Source organism: Entelurus aequoreus, linkage group LG07 (genome assembly GCF_033978785.1).
Source record: "Entelurus aequoreus isolate RoL-2023_Sb linkage group LG07, RoL_Eaeq_v1.1, whole genome shotgun sequence".
NCBI lineage: Eukaryota > Metazoa > Chordata > Actinopteri > Syngnathiformes > Syngnathidae > Entelurus > Entelurus aequoreus.
In genome coordinates this window covers 60,411,913-60,430,161 of record NC_084737.1, presented here as the reverse complement: position 1 = coordinate 60,430,161, position 18,249 = coordinate 60,411,913, and the positions used below count along the sequence as shown (strand labels likewise).

At 40.2% G+C, this 18,249-nt stretch overlaps 1 protein-coding gene across 8 annotated transcripts in view; it reads right to left on the bottom strand.

The window, feature by feature from the left end:
- LOC133654105 (diacylglycerol kinase zeta-like) overlaps positions 1-18,249 on the bottom strand; it is a 307,039-nt gene that overhangs the window by 44,197 nt on the left and 244,593 nt on the right. For all 8 annotated transcript variants that reach the window (XM_062054130.1, XM_062054125.1, XM_062054127.1 and 5 more), the window contains 2 exons: positions 18,186-18,242; positions 12,627-12,682 (listed from right to left, as the gene is read on the bottom strand). In XM_062054130.1, coding sequence (XP_061910114.1) covers positions 12,627-12,682; positions 18,186-18,242 — 113 coding nt within the window. The remainder of the gene's footprint in view (positions 1-12,626; positions 12,683-18,185; positions 18,243-18,249) is intronic.

Below are 18,249 nucleotides of genomic sequence, written 5' to 3'. Positions count from 1 at the left end.
GAAAGAGTTTCCGCAGCCTCCGTAGCAGAACCTCTAGGTTCTGTAACAGCTTCTTCCCTCAGGCCGTAAGACTCTTGAACGCATTAAAATAATCCCCTCAATATACCCCCAAAAATGGATTAACTCGCTGGAATATAAAGACAATATAACATACATCCATAAACGTGGATGCATATGCAAAAGTGCAATATATGTATTTATCTGTACAGTAATCTATTTATTTATACCTGCACCTTATTGCTTTTTTATCCTGCACTACCATGAGCTAATGCAACAAAATGTATTTCTTATCCATACTATAAAGTTCAAATTTGAATGACAATATTTGGAAGTCGAAGTCTAAGTCTAAAAGGTGGGCGGTCACACCAGATACTGACTGCTTTTCTGACGCCCCCAGACCCTGCACATTTCAGAGTGGCCTTTTATCGTGGGCAGCCTAAGGCACACCTGTACAATAATCATGCTGTTTAATCAGCATCTTGATATGCCACACTTGTGAAGTGGGATGGATTATCTAGGCAAATAAGAAGTGCTCACTAACAGATTTAGACAGATTTGTGAACAATATTTTGAGAGGAATACATATTTTATGTATACAGTAAAAGTTCAACTCATGAAAAATAGGAGCAAAAACTAAACTGTTGCCTTTATATTTATGTTCATTATAGATTAAAAAAATACACACAAAACAAAAAAAAAAACAACCTCTCCCATCGTTATACTCTTATGCATAAATATACAGAGATTGATACTACAGTGATGGCATGTTTACCTGTGCTTATCATATACATATATGTACACATAACACATGCACTATTGACGTACTCCACCTAGCTAGTTCCTGCTGAGGGGATGTACTTCCCACTTTGGGCTAGGATAATAAAATATCTCAGATACTTTCCACGCCAAAACTTACATTGGGTTGTTTTGAAGTGAAGTGAAGTGACTTATATTTATATAGCGCTTTTCTCTAGTGACTCAAAGCGCTTTACATAGTGAAACACAATATCTAAGTTATATTTAAACCAGTGTGGGTGCCACTGGTAGCAGGTGGGTAGAGTGTCTTGCCCAAGGACACAACGGCAGTGACTAGGTTGGCAGAAGCAGGGATTGCTGGCACGGCCACTCTACCAACCGAGCTATACCGCCGTTTTAAAGTTTTCTTTTACACTTTTTCCCATTCATCTTGTTTCATTTTAATTTGTAGTTCTTCTCCCCATTCAACACTATTGTGCAGGAGAGAATAATTTTGTAATCATTTATACATTTTTGCAAATTGTACCTTTACATTTACTTGTTAAATATTATATTAAACTTTTGCCTCGTTTCTTTTTTAATATATTTTATTAAGTAACTTCCACGGAGATATACCTAAATCAATTTTGTTTTGGTATGTTGTAGTTAGAATGTATTATTCCAAATGATTGTACAGTATTGTTGGTCATCATATGCAAATATGTTATTAGCCATTTGTCAGCCCAGTCATCCAACACCCGATCTGATTTATTTGGAATACAATCAGGATCTTTCCTCATTTCTCTAAGAGAGACTATCAAAATGCATCATTCTGCAGATGTTTTTCCATGTTGTTAATATATTTAGAACACAAACATTGTGTACATGATATTTCCTCCGCTTGGTCTTCTCTATATAAGGTTGTGTTCCTAATGACATACTTGTTTGACTCTTTTCTAGCCGTATCAATTTTGGTTCACAATTGTTATTCTTCCACTGCATTAATGTTAGTATCTGGGTTGCATAAAAGTAATTTTGCAGATTAGGTACTCAGAACACTCCTAGTTTGGTTAATAGACTTTTCTGTTCAGAAATCAAGATTATCTAAGTAATTTCTAATTTGATATTTCCCTCTAATATTTAGCAAATTCTTCTGTTATTTCTTCATTCCTGATTTTTGTTTCAGTTTGGTTGGGTTTTATTTTAGAAATATAGGCTGACCTTGTTTGATTTTTCAATTTATATGCCAGTCTTTGAAGAGAGTTCGGTCCTCCATCATAACTATCTTGTTTTGTAAATCTTAGTATTTTCTCCACTTCTTGTGTGCACAAGGTTTTCAGAGTAGAGCGTGTTTCTTTCAACTTTATTCTGTTTAGTGTGTTGTTTGTAACCCTAAATCTGTCTTCTAGTTCTTTTAACAGGGCTATTCACAATTTATGTTGTCCGTGATGAATACGAAATAATATGCCCTCTCAAAACGGCGCCAGCTGACCAGGAAGCCAGGCAAGGCACCAGGGCCTGATGGCATTCCAGCCAGGGTGATCAGGGACTGTGTCATAGAGCTCTCCCCTATCCTACACTCACTCTTCTGTCAATGCTACTGGACTGCAACAATACCTACACTGTGGAAAACTGCAACCATCATCCCAGTACCGAAGAAATCCAGACCCACAGAACTCAACCATTACCGCCCCATAGCCCTCACATCCATAGTTATGAAGTGTCTGGAGAAACTGCTGCTTTATATCATCCTTCCAGTTGTCACACCACACCTGGACCCCCTCCAATTTGCCTACAGGGCCAGGAGGGGCACAGAGGATGCTGTGGCCTGCCTGCTGCATCTCCTCCTCCAGCATCTGGACTCCCCAGGCAACTTTGCCATGATCCTCTTCGTGGACTTCAGCTCCGCCTTCAACTCCCTACAGAAGCATCTACTGATCCGGAAACTACACCAGCTAAACATCCCCCCTCAGCTGATCCACCTCACCCACAACTTCTTCACCGACCGACTACAAGCAGTAAGGGTGGGCTCGACCACATCCCCGATGCTTACCATCAGGGATGTGTGTTGAGCCCTTTCCTGTACACACTCTACACTAATGACTGCCGTAGCATCTCACCCACCACAACATACTTAAAATACTCAGATGACACAGCCATTCTCGCACTCCTCTCCAACAGTCAATCCATCCTGGACTATCATAACACAGTCAAACATTTCATAGAGTCATGCACAGCCAGTTATCTGGAAATCAATGTCAATAAAACAGAATAAATAGAACCCCACCCATCATCATAAACACACAAACAGTTGACACTTTTAAATACCTGGGCGTAACCTTGGACAATTAACTCACCTTTGATCAGCACACCACGGACATTCAAAAAAGAAGTCAACAAAGACTGTCAGCCATCCGAGAACTTAAAGGACTATACGTTGCACCTCATCTCCTGTTATTACTTTACCAAAGCATTGTTCAACCCATCCTTATGTACTGTTCCACATGTTTTTTCACCATGCTTTCTGTAACCAACTGGACCAAACTCACACGCATTACAAACATAGCAGCTAAAATCATCGGCCTACCCACACCCAACATTTCAGATTTAAACCACAGGTCCATCACTCGACTGGCAAAAACGATAGTCCAGGATATCAGTCACCCACTACACCAATATATAATACCACTACCATCAGGGCGCAGGTACAGAACCATCAAATTCCGGATGGCCCGCCTCAGGAAAAGCCTGATACCTGCAGCTATAGCCGCCCTTAACAGCAGGCACAGCCGACCTGTCTGACAAGCCTATAAATGTGTTGGTCATGTATGATGTATTTTTGTTATTTTTGTTTTGTGATGTGTAATGTCTATTGTTTAACTGTACGGCAGTGAAAATGAATTTCCCCAACGGGGACCAATAAATCTAAATCTAATCTAAACAGCTTTAGCTGCTTCCCACAGTGTAACTGGATCTATTTCACTACTGTCATTTATATGCATGTACTCTTGTAGTATGATTTCTACCTTCCAGACCAAGTGATTGTCTTGAAGTAGTGAATTATGCAGTCTCCAAGTACTTTTATGCGAGCTCACATCTAGTTTATTGTAACTTTCACTGTTGCATGATCAGATAGATTTATGAAGTCAATTAGAGAGCTTTTTACCAATGTTATATCATTTTTCAACATGAAGAAATAATCTAACCTATTATAAATATCTACCTGAATAATAAGTATATTATTTTTTATATGGGTGGAGTATTCTCAATGTGTCAACCACTCCGAACTCAGTACAGGCTTTTCGTAAAATATTTGCACATCTTTCTGCTCTGTGTATTTTAGCATTTAAAGAGTCAAGTTTTGGGTTCATAGATTTTAGTCTCCTCCTAATATTACCACCCCCTTAGTTCTTGGCACCAATAAGTATATTAATTTCATCATTAAATCTGAATTATGCTTTGGTGGATAATACACATTTAAAAAGGAAACCTGTTCAGACTCCACTTTTACAATCACCAAAACATATTGACCTTCTTTATCAGCACACTATTCTTCTTTTACAAAACCAACATGGGGTTTGATAACTATTGCTACCCCTCTCTTACATGTTTTTAATGAACTATAGAATATTTGACATCTTGTTTCTCTCATTAATCTCTGATGTCCTTCCTTTTTAAAATGTGTTTCCTGTAAGTATAATATATCACCCCCATCTTTCTCCAACTGCAATACAACAGTTTTCCTCTTGAAAACATTATTCAACCCATTTAAAGGCCTACTGAAATGAATTTTTTTTATTTAAACGGGGATAGCAGATCTATTCTATGTGTCATACTTGATCATTTCGCGATATTGCCATATTTTTGCTGAAAGGATTTAGTATAGAACAACGACGATAAAGGTTGCAACTTTTGGTATCTGATAAAAAAAAGGCTTGCACCTACCGGAAGTAGCGTGACGTAGTCAGTTGAACATATACGCAAAGTTCCCTATTGTTTACAATGATGGCCGCATGAAGTGAGAGAGATTCGGACCGAGAAAGCGACAATTTCCCCATTAATTTGAGCGAGGATGAAAGATTTGTGGATGAGTAAAGTGCAAGTGAAGGACTAGTGGGGAGTTGAAGCTATTCAGATAGGGAAGATGCTGTGAGAGCCGGGGGTGACCTGATATTCAGCTGGGAATGACTACAACAGTAAATAAACACAAGACATATATATACTCTATTAGCCACAACACAACCAGGCTTATATTTAATATGCCACAAATTAATCCTGCATAAAAACACCTGCGTGTTTGTTATGCTAGCTCCTAGCTCCTCTGCTAGCTCCTAGCTCCATAGAACACGCCAATACAATTCAAACACCTGATCAACACACACAATCACTCAGCCCAAAAGACCGTTTACCTAACCCAAGGTTCATAAAGCTTATATATTTTTAAAAAGTTACGTACGTGACGCGCACATACGGTCAAGTTATCGAATGTTTAGCAGACAAGGCTGCATACTCACGGTACCTGATATTCAGCTGGGAATGACTACAACAGTAAATAAACACAAGACATATATATACTCTATTAGCCACAACACAACCAGGCTTATATTTAATATGCCACAAATTAATCCTGCATAATAACACCTGCGTGTTTGTTATGCTAGCTCCTAGCTCCTCTGCTAGCTCCTAGCTCCATAGAACACGCCAATACAATTCAAACACCTGATCAACACACACAATCACTCAGCCCAAAAGACCGTTCACCTAACCCAAGGTTCATAAAGCTTATATATTTTTAAAAAGTTACGTACGTGACGCGCACGTACGGTACGGTACGTGTTATGCTAGCTCCTAGCTCCTCTGCTAGCTCCTAGCTCCATAGAACACGCCAATACAATTCAAACACATGATCAACACACACAATCACTCAGCCCAAAAGACCGTTCACCTAACCCAAGGTTCATAAAGCTTATATATTTTAAAAAAGTTACGTACATACGCAAAAAAAAGCCAAAGCTGCATACTCACAGTAGCACGTCTGCGTCTTTGTCATCCAAATCAAAGTAATCCTGGTAAGAGTCTGTGTTGTCCCAGTTCTCTACAGGCGTCTGTGTATCCAAATCAAAAGTCCTCCTGGTTAGAGTCTCTGTTATCCGAGTTCTTCCATCTTGACTGCATCTTTCGGGAATGTAAACAAAGAAGCGCCGGCTGTGTACTGTTGTGGCTGACTACGTTCGAAAAATACGTCCATTTCGCACCGACAACTTTCTTCTTTGCTTGCTCGGCTTCCTTCTCCATAATGCAATGAACATGATTGAAACAGATTCACGAACACAGATGTCCAGAATACTGTGGAATTATGAAATGAAAACAGAGCTTTTTCGTATCGGCTTCAATGTGGAAGGCATACCCGTGTTCGCCGGGCCACGTCACACGCATACGTCATCCTCAGAGGCGTTTCGAACCGGAAGTTTAGCGGCAAATTTAAAATGTCACTTTATAAGTTAACCCGGCCGTATTGGCATGTGTTATAATGTTAAGATTTCATCATTGATATATAAACTATCAGACTGCGTGGTCGGTAGTAGTGGGTTTCAGTAGGCCTTTAAGGTTAAACAGAGTTACTTTCAGATCACGCATAATTCCCTTCTAAAAACAAAACGAGATATATCTAGTTCATCCATATTGACATTAGAGAAAAATAAATCCTAAAACCACCTAATATTTCGTCACTCAAATGCAGTTGAAAAAAATGAATAATAAATATAAACAAAAATCACAACACTAATATGGTTTGCTTCTGCCAACAATAGATCTTGTTTTCACCCATTTGAGGGTGATATTGTATATTACCTATATGTATCGGATGCCTAAAAAAGTGAAAAAATAAAAAAGGAAAAAAATAAAATGTTCCTGGGCTATATACACAAAAATAAACTCTCACTCACTCACACCACTCACATTCTCCTCCCCCTTTCCAGTCACAGTGGTCCACATCCCTCTCAGCATCTCCTCCTGCACTTTCTCCATGTTGTCCTCCCCCACGTGTATTCCCATGTCCTCCAGGGCAGAGGCCGCTGCTGTCAGAGTCGAAAATAACTTGACTCCTCTATCCGGAAATATTTTCAGCTGTGCAGGGTACGGAGATTGAGCTTTTATCTTCTTCTCTTTCAGCAGTTTGATTACATCTCGTACACGTTTCCTCTTTTTCATGGGGTCTGTCATGTAGTCCGGTTGAAGAAAACCACTTGTCCCTCATAGCTCGTCCCAGGCTTGTTGTATGATGAACTCTTTTGCTTGATGGTGAACACTAATTACTCAGGGTAGATGTTATTCCGTCAGTTTGTGTTTGGGTATTCGATGAGCTCTCTAAACTTGGGGGTCCACTTTGCTGGTTAGTTTAAGGCAAGAACATATAAAGTTTTTTCTCCACTCCTTCTGGAATACCATAATTACAAATGTTTTTCCGTCTTTAAAGCCTCAAGATCATTACACTTTTCCAACCACTTGGTCCTGTCTTTGGTTTCTCCTAGTCTCTCTTCCACCTTTGTTGTTTGTTGCTCCAGCATTGTCAATCTTTCCATTATTTCCTTTTTGTTTTTCTCCAACCTCTTTAGTGCTTTTTTGTTATCCTGGGCTGCTTTCACATGTTTTTGATTCCTTAATTCATCAAGAATTTGGCAATCACCATCACGCTCTCCACCATTCTCGGCAGTATCCGGTCTTTGTCGAGTTGCATGCTGCTATGGTATTTTATCTCCTTATTTTTGCCAGACTTTTCTTTTCTCCCCTTTGTCGAGTTTTCATGAGTTCATGTGAGCTTCAATTTACTTTAGAGGATACCAATAGTTGGTTTTGCGGGAACGGTGCTGTGCGCTGGTGCAATGTTCAGAGAACATGGAACAATGAAGGAGGACTATCTAAAAATTATTCAGGTTCACCTAAAATCCCAAAAATTGAGACTTCTGCGAGACAATAAACCCAAATATCAAAACTGGTTTCCATGTTCACTTGCCAAAGTATGTAGAACACCCAAAAAATAAAAATAAATAAAAATAAAATAAATATAAAAATCCCTCGGACTAGGGCTGGACGATATATCAGTGGTCCCCAACCACCGGGTTGCAGCCCGTTACCGGTCCGCGGACCGATTGGTACCGGGCTGCGCAAGAAATTTAAAAAAAAAAAAAAAAGTGAAAAAAAAAAAATTAAATAAACATAAAAAACACAATACAGTATATACATTATATATCAATATAGATCAATACAGTCTGCAGGGATACATCCGTAAGCACACATGATTGTATTTCTTTATGAAAAAAAAAAAAAAAATATATATATATATATATATATATATATATTCCACCCCCCCCCCCCCGCATCAAGTGTTAATTCAAGGCTAAGGCAAAATATCGAGATATATATCGTGTATTGTGAGATGGCCTAAAAATATTGAGATATTAATAAAAGACCATATCGCCCAGCCCTAACTCAGACGTTTCCAAGAGTACTAATATATTTAAAATTTTGGTTGAAACCCCCTGGTAGGTGAGAGAAAATCTTGATCACTAATTTTGCGTCACCAGGGAAGAAAATAAGTGCATGTTAGGCTGGCTAAGTACAAAAAACAACACTCAATTTGAGTGTAGTCTTTTTTACCGTACACATTTGACTTTTTACTTCACTTACCCCACTGCAACCTCACATTGCGATACTCAGAGTTTCTGTTTCAACTAGACCTAAAGGAGGCAAGATGGCGGCTCGCATGGACGCGACGTCCCAGGCTCTCCCCTTAGGTGCATTGTTTATATTGTTTTTATATAGTTTATTACTAGCCCAGACAGCATCCTGCTGGGCGAAGGTTATGTACAGCCGAAATCCAGATTGGATTGTGGTCTGAGCAGGCTATTTCGGTGGATTTTACAAGCCGACACAACATCCCGGAGGAGCTAGCAAGTAGCCCTGGAGCACCGTGGCTACCGTTCTCGGCAAGGCGGCGGCGGAGGCGAAGACGCCGTGGCCGAAGGGGCGGCTTGTTAGCCAGACTAAAGATGAACCAGCAATACCAAGTCTATTCCTGGCTAATGCGAGATCGCTCGCTCCTCATGGTGAAGAGGATAAGATGGACGAGGTGAGGCTCCGTGTAGCACACAACACTGTGATGGATAGCTCCGCTCCAGTGGAGGCTCCTCCATAGAGGTGGAGGAGGCCTGGCCTCCCCAATAATTTGAGAGAAGAGAGAGATTTAAAAAAAACAATAAATATATTTATTTTATTTATTTATTTTAACAAAAAACATATTTTTTATTTTTTATATTCATATTATTTTAGTTTTGTTCATAAATCTAAATGTTCCCATGGCTAAAACCCAATATTGCAATTGTAAAGCAACAGGCCAGATTTCCCTATCAGTTTGTATTAAGGGAGGCCAGGCCTCCCCTAGGAAATTAGCTTCTCATAGAAGTCAATGTAATGCATGCTTTTTCATGCCAATATGTGATTGGCCAGATCACTGAAAATGGGTGGGCAACGGAGGCCTGGCCTCACCATGCATTGTGTCCAGGGCTGAAAGATTGACATTTTGTTCGTCCAATCACATGCTACTGGTTCATTTGGAATCAATCCTTTCCTTTCCTAATCAACACAGAAGCCATTTTGAGAATTCACCAGCCACTTCAGTCAAACAAACACTCGCCATAGTGGCTACGAGTGTCCTATCAACTTGTGCTTTTCAGGAAATTTAGAGAACACCCCTGGCTATCATCCGTGAAGTTTATAGCTCATATAGCCAAATACTTTTGCTTAAAACGACCTCGGAAATCGGCGAGATTCTGTCCTGTATTTCTCAGTAAATGAAGCCAGCACCAACCTGTGGAGTGGAGTCCAGGAGAGAGCATGCCGCCCCTCAGCTAAACCAGATGTGAGTTGAACTAATTAGATGTCTCTACCAGTGTTACACCACTAGTTCTCAGTAGTAATAACACTCCATTTTGTCTGTGTTTCTCAGCAGATAAAGCCAACTGGAACCATATTTTTACATATTTTATATTAAATATATTGAATAAAACTACATATGATAAAGAAAGTGTTATCTTATCTTTTTTATATGCTAAACTTGATTAAATTGGTGATTACATGTTGAAGCTGTAGAAGAATGAAAAATGTAAGCTAAACAAAATTGTTTTTAACTACATAATTAAAATTCCTGCCTTTTACACATGTTCACTTGGCGTTTATATAACATCCAAATGTCATTTCTCAGCTTAATTATCAGGCAGGCTCATAGACTTACAGCAATGTAATTTCTTCAGGAAGGCACAAGGCTAAGCTCTGCACAATGAATTGCATCAGCAAGAACTTTCTGACTGTAGCTTACACTCCAAATAGTATGCCTTTGGCCAGCACAAAGACAGATAAGAGAACAGGGAACATTCCATCGCGAGTGAAGTGAGCAAGCGGAAAAAAATGGCCTCCTCAATTCTGGAAGTCACCAGCCTCCACTGCTCCGCTCTATTGTTTACGGAAACCTGGCTAATGTCCTCAATCACAGACATTAGCATGGAGCTAACCGGTCACACAACACACAGGCAGGACAGAAACGCAGATGCTACCGGCAAGCGGCGTGGGGGTGGATTGTTAACCTACCTAAACAACAACTGGACTTCAGATTCCAAGGTAGTAAAAAGCCACTGTTCCCAAGATCTGGAATATATTACAGTTAAATGCCGACCCTTTCATCTAGCCAAGGAGCACTCTGCTGTCCTGATCACTACGTGTATATAGCTCCCGATGCTAACGCTAGCACGGCGCTAGCTATGCTGCACAATACAATCAGTGCACAACAGAACAAATATCCCGACGCAGTCCACATCATAGCGGGGGATTTTAATCATGCCGACCTGAAAAAGGTGCTCCTAAACTACACGAGCATGTGAAGTGTGCTACGAGGGGAGCTAACACACTGGACAAAGTCTATTCCAACATAAAAAATGGAGTGCTCCTATCATAACCAAAACTGTCAAACATGGCCGGAAGGAGCCATGGAACAGCTGCAGGACTGCTTTGAAACAACAGACTGGTGAGTTTTTGAAAACTCAGACTTGGAGCAGTACACAGCAGCGGTCCTGGGGTACATCAAACACTGCATAGACACTGTCACAGTGGACAAGCGCATCCGGGTGTACCCCAAAAGGAAGCCCTGGATGACAAAAAAAGTTCAGGGCTTACTCAAGAGCGAGACAGTGCCTTCAAAGTGCAGGACCAGGCACTCTACAGTGCTGCCAGAGCCAATCTGAAGAGAGGTATCAGAGAGGCAAAAGCCGAGCACAGGAGGAAAATGGAAGACCACCTTCAGAGCAACAACACCAAGGAGGTATGGAAAGGAACCCACACCAGTTTTCCTACAGAGCCAACAGGTCCACAGAGGACACCATCGTCACAGCCCTACACTCCTCTCTGGGTCACCTGGAGACGGGGGGAGCCACGTGCGGCTGCTTTTTGTGGATTATAGTTCGGCATTTAACACCATAATACCTGACAGACTGGTGTCCAAAGTGTCAGACCTGGGTCTATCGAACTCCATCTGCATGTGGTGTAAGGACTTCTTATCCAACCGCCCCAGGAGGGTGCAGTTGGGCCGCCACATGTCATCGAGCCTATACTTCAGCACCGGCTCTCCACAAGGCTGCGTGCTGAGCCCTCTACTCTACTCCCTCTACACATATGACTGCACACCTGCCCACTCCAGCAATTCCGTCATCAAATTTGCGGATGACACCACCGAAATGGGGCTCATCTCGGGGGGAGACGAGGCTGCATATAGGGACGAGGTGGAGAAGCTGTCGGAGTAGTGCACAGTAAACAACCTGGCCCTGAACACCTCCAAGACCAAGGAGCTGGTCATAGACTTCAGGAGGAAAAAAACGGACATCCTGCCCCTGGTCATCAGCGGTGACTGCGTGGAGAGGGTCTCTGACTTCCGCTTCCTGGGAGTCCACCTGGACGACGACCTAACCTGGGGCACCAACACCACGGCTACCATCAAGAAGGCACACCAGAGACTGCACTTCCTGAGAATACTCAGGAACAACCACCTCTCACAGGAACTGCTGGTGTCCTTCTACCGGTGCTCTATTGAGAGCATCCTGACCTACTGCATCTACGTGTGGTTCAGCAGCTGCACGGCCGCAGAGAGAAAGGCGCTCAAGAGGGTCATAAAAACCGCCCAGATGATCATCGGTGTATAACAAACTCAAAAGCGATTCAGCTGCTGAAGGAAAGGCTAGCTTATCTCCTGCCGTAGCAAGGTTACGGCTAATGCCTTAGCACGCTGTCGCAAGATGATGTCTTACTACCCTAGAAAAGGAGTTCCTCAGTGTTCGCTCTTACGATAACAATGACAGCTTGGTTATTATACAGGTTACGGAACGTAAATGAAATATTGTTGGTGGTTTGTAGATGTATTTTTAAAATTATTTAGAGGCAGAATGGATTATTCCCATTAGCTGCATTGCCAGCCACCAAGAACGAGTCAATTTTTGCGAATTAGAATGTAACAAAAACTTTTGTCTTCTTGTCTCTCATTGGGATTGTAAAGAATGGGCAAAATTATTTTTTTTAAAAAGTGCAGTTCCCCTTTAAAGACTGAGCAGCTGAATCAGTTTAGGTTGTGGAATCCTAACGACATTACAGACAATCTAGCAATCTTTGGTTGAGCTGTATGCAAAGTGAGAGCCAAAAGTGGAGAAGATACTGTATATCTGTATGTCAGAAGTATTTTGACACAAAAGCTGCATTTCTTCCACTTTCACAAACACACTCTGCTAGACCAAAGAGTTATGTGTCATGTTAAATGCTAAATGAATCACAATTGTGCATGAGTGTGTGTGTAGTACCTTTTTCTTCTTCTTCTTCACCTCCTGCATCGCTTGCCTTTGGGCCCGTTTCATGTCTGGAGGGAGACCAACACGCGCACACACATACAGGCATGTTTTTTCACTGTTTTAATGTGCAACTTTAAAATGAACAGGGATCCTCATCTAACTATAACAAAACTGACTCTGGAAGTTGAATAAAATATTATGAAAGCTGAGCATTAAAAAACAACATGCAACTCTTACTTCGATCTCATGCACAAGTAAAATACTCTTGTAATATATATTTGTTGCATAATCAAATAAAAAGTGATTGTATTGTAAAAAAAAAAAGCATGCATTGAATGCAAGAAAGTATTACAGATCCAAAATATTCATAAATGTGGAAAATTGTTCCTTCAAATACAAATAAAAGCTGAGACATATGTTTTTTCTTACAAATAGAGAGTCGCTCTATTCCGCCTACAAAGCGCTCTAAATAACATCTAAACACCTCCATCATCGTTTTATATACACACTATAAGTATATAGTAATAAGGCACATTCATAATAACATGTACCGTATTTTTAGGACCATAAGGCGCACAGGATTGCCGATGAGCGGGTCTATTTAGGTCTACATTCAAACAAAAGGCAATCTGGATAATTATAAGGCGCATTAAAGGCATTTTGTGAGTTTTTTTTCTACATTTAAAACACTTTCAGATAATATGTCTCCTAATAGGTGCCATTTTGGGGTTCCTATACATCAGACCTGGGCATTGTACGGCCCGCGGGCCGCATCCGGCCCTTTGCGCCGCATCCGGCCCTTTGCGCCGCATCCGGCCCTTTGCGCCGCATCCGGCCCTTTGCGCCGCATCCGGCCCTTTGCGCCGCATCCGGCCCTTTGCGCATCCCTGTCCGGCCCGCGTGAGGCCAATCATAAATTACAAAATAAATTTCAAAAAGTATCTATGTCGAGTGTGCAATACAACGGTGCTGCTTTTGTTTTGAAAAGCGTTATTTGTATTACTTCCGTGTGGACGTATGCGCGTGTGCGATTATGAGTGAATTGAACGGCGCAATCACAAATTACAAAATAAAGTTTAAAAAACATCTATGTCGTGCGCGCAATACAACTGTGCTGCTTTTATTTTGAAATGTGTTATTTATGCCGTATGTCCGGGGGGAACCTGTGAGTGAAAGTGCATAGAGACTAAAAAAAGAAAAGTTGATGAGGAATGGCGTGTTTTCAACAAGACATGGACTGCCAAGTATTTCTTTACATAAATTAATGGTAAAGCCGTGTGCTTAATGTGTGGTACACAGCTTGCTGTGTTTAAAGAATATCATTTGAATCGCCACTACACGACGAAGCACGAGGGAAAATACCGGAATGTGTCTGATGAAGCGCGCGCAAGGGAGGCTGATGCGTTGATGGTAAAACTGCAAACCCAACAAGGACTTTTTGCCATATTTCACACCCCCAGAGATGCAGCTGTCAGGACAAGTTTCGTCATTTCTCACAAAAGCGCCAGAAAAAGTAAGGCGTTTTCTGACGGAGAGTTTATTAAGGAGTGCTTATTGGACTTTGTTGCGCTGTATGCCTGGAGACATGGACTGTTTTTCGCTAACTTTGGATGAGAGCTGTGAATGATGTACGTGACACCGCCTAGCTGCTCTTCTTCTTACGTGGGATAACTGCAGACTTTCAAATCACGGAGTAGCTGTCAGCCATGCAGTCAATTAAAGAGACAACCACAGGTAATGACTTGTTCACATAGGTAAATGCGTATTTGGACATGTTAGGACTGAAATGGGACAAGCTGGCAGATGTGACAATCCAATCCACTTTATTTATATAGCACATTTAAACAACAAAATGTTTCCAAAGTGCTGCACAACAATATTAAAAACAATATTCAAATATTATCCTTAGCTCCACCAATGACTGAATAAAAAGAAAAAACAATTACATATAAAACCAATTTAAAAAACAATATAAAATAAATATGATTAAAAACTATTTTTAACAACAGATGGTTGTCCAAATCTGACGGGGAAAAATGTTGGATAATGCAGGATAAAGTGACCATCAAAAGCAATCTGCTTTTGTATAAAGTTAAGTTAGGTTAAATTAAATTATTATTATTATTATTAATTATTATTATTATTATCATCATTATTATTTATCTTACGGTGTATCAAAAATAATATTGAGCAAAATTTAATTGAAATATTGTCGTGTGGCCCTCCAGCAGTGCTCGGGTTGCTTATGCGGACCCCGGTGAAAATTAATTGCCCACCCCTGCTATGCATACACACACACACACACCATAATAATACCCCTATGTTGAAGCACAGCCCGTCTGACTACGGTAGCCGTAATGTGCAGACAATCAATCAAGCGGTGCGGCTTCGTAGCTTACCAAAGTCTTACTAAAACATTTTGACAGATTTTTTAGCTCTGTGTGTAATGTTTTATATTCTCAATGAAACATCAAAGTTTTGGGCTTGCTTGTTAGCGTCAACACGTAAAGTTGCGATCAATAGTTTACATACACGTAATGTCATGGCTGACTTGAGTTTCGAATAATTTCTACAACTCTTATTTTTTTGTGATAGAGTGATTGGAGCACATACTAGTTGGTCACAAAAAACATTCATGAAGTTTGGTTCTTTTATGAAGTTATTATGGGTCTACTGAAAATGTGAGCAAATCTGCTGGGTCAAAAGTATACATACAGCAATGGTAATATTAGGTTACATGTCCCTTGACAAGTTTCACTGCAATAAGGCGCTGTGGTAGCCATCCACAAGCTTCTGGTTGGATTTTTGACCACTCCTCTTGAAAAATTGGTGCAGTTCAGCTAAATGTGTTGGTTTTCTGACATGGACTTGTTTCTTCAGCATTGTCCAAATGTTTAAGTCAGGACTTTGGGAAGGCCATTCTAAAACCTTAATTCTAGCCTGATTTAGCCATTCCTTTACCACTTTTGACGTGTGTTTGGGGTCACTGTCTCGTTGGAACACCCAATTGCGCCCAAGACCCAACTTCCAGGCTGATGAATTTAGGTTGTCCTGAAGAATTTGGAGGTAATCCTCCTTTATCATTGTCCCATTTAAAGCACCAGTTACATTGGCAGCAAAACAGGCCCAGAACATAATACTACCACCATAATGCTTGACGGTGGGCGTGGTGTTCCTGGGATTAAAGGCTTCGCCTTTTCTCCTCCAAACATATTGCTGGGTATTGTGGCCAAACAGCTCAATTTTTATTTCATCTGACATAACATGGACAAAGATAAGACCTTCTGGAGGAAAGTTCTGTGGTCAGATGAAACTAAAATTGAGCTGTTTGGCCACAAAGGGATGGCTAAATCAGGCTAGAATTAAGATTTTAGAATGGCCTTCCCAAAGTCCTGACTTAACGTGTGGACAATGCTGAAGAAACAAGTCCATGTCAGAAAACCAACAAATTTAGCTGAACTGCACCAATTTTGTCAAGAGGAGTGGTCAAAAATTCAACCAGAAGCTCGCCAGAAGCTTGTGGGTGGCTACCAAAAGCGCAATATTGCAGTGAAACTTGCCAAGGGACATGTAACCAAATATTAACATTGCTGTATGTATACTTTTGACCTAGCAGATTTGGTCACATTTTCAGTAGACCCATAATAACTTCATAAAAGAACAAAACTTCATGAATGTTTTTTGTGACAAACAGGTATGTGCTCCAATCACTCTATCACAAAAAAATAAGAATTGTAGAAATTATTGGAAACTCAAGACAGCCATGACATTGTGTTCTTTACAAGTGTATATAAACTTTTGATCGCGACTGCTTCTCTTATGTGTGACTGCCATCTACCGATCACACTTATCATTACACCATGTACCAAATAAAACCGCTTCGAGGTCAGTAAGCACAACCAGAATTGATCCGTACAAGGCGCACTGTCAATTTTTGAGAACATTTACTTATTTTTTAGTGTGCCTTATAGTCCAAAAAATATGGTAACATTTACATATTTTGTTCATTTTAAGCATACAGCGGAATATTAACTTCATAGACGCATTACAACGTTCACTTTTTCCTTCAACAACATCACTAGTAACTACTCACTGCAGACATCATGAGAGCCTCTCTCACTTGGATGCCGACTGTTAAGATGCTGATATTGTCAGGCTTGCTACTGACAGTTTGGGCATGTTTGTGTTTTCCTGTGTTTGGCGTTTCAATTCCTGTCCAGTGCTCTTATTTGTAGTTTCTACTTCCTGTGTTTTTGAATCACTTCCTGTCCTGGTGCTCTTGTTTTGTCAGTATTTCTTGTTTGGTTTCTGTGTTTTGAAGCACTTTTACTTTCTGTTCAATGTCGTGCCAGCACATCTGATTCTCATTAATCAGTTCTATTTCGGCTTCCTGTGCACCTCCCTGTTGCCAATAAATCTACTTTTTCCAGCACGCCGTCTGCTATTTCCACATACTTGGGGTCACGCTACAAGCAACGCTCACCAAACCCTGACAGATATTGTCCTTTTAGATGAAGAATGACACAAAATCCTCACCATGGGTTAAAAAAAAGTGGGTGCAAAGCAGTGTTGTTCGAGTGTCTTTCTTGCTATCGCCGCATCTAAATTGGTTGTCAAAGTTTACCAAATTTTCCGTTTATGTCTACATCATTTTACTATCATGGTGAGCCTGATTCATAGAATGATTTATATCATTTATAAGCATGATTTATCATCTAGAAAATAACTTTCACAAGCTCCGAGGCGAGAAAGCAGTTTATCATCTGATGAAACAGCCAGCATAAGGAAGTTGCCTATCTCTGATCAATGAGTTGCTGAAAATAAGTCCTTAACATTAGCGCTTATAATAACAATATCACTAATACTTGGTTAATATTTAGGTCATGAAATCTAAATGGAGTATTGTTGGCGCTTTTTGGATGGTTATTATTGGGTTTTATGGTGGGAATAAACGAATGAGACGCAATGACGTTTGGGCTCCCATTGGCTCCATCCATCCATCCATCCATTCTCTACCGCTTATTCCCTTCGGGGTCGCGGCTCCTTTATGTTTATTTACGAGTTAGAATGCATAAAAAAAGACATGCTTTTGTTTCTTATAAGGACTGTGAATTAGAGACAACATTTCCCAAAAAGTGCAGTTCCCCATACAAATCTTTAAAGTTTGTAGTTTACTTTTAACATTTAGCTTAACCATTTAATGTATTCCTCAAATTAGAAGAACATGAGCTAAGTGTAAGAAACATTTTATAAATGTTCTAAAAATATCTGTTAGAAAGTGTGATTGAAGTTTTACATTTGGCACTCCATAAGATAAGCTGGATCTCTGCTGAATTAGAAGTCAGTCACTTAAAAGGTGGTTAATATTTTACAACCTATTATTTAATTAACTGACACAAACGTAATAAAATGAAAAACTGCTTTTACTTTGACTTTTGTTTTAAATTCTTCATTTTATAGTTCTATTTGTAAAATCAAAAGGCTGAACATCCAAGGAGATGAATACCTTTGCAAGGACCTGTACTTCTACAGTTTATCAAACAATGCATCTTTTAAATATGTGTTACTGACCTCACTTTTGGCTTTATCTCATCATTGGTGTTGACAGAGCGCAGGATGCAGCCTTTCCTGAAAA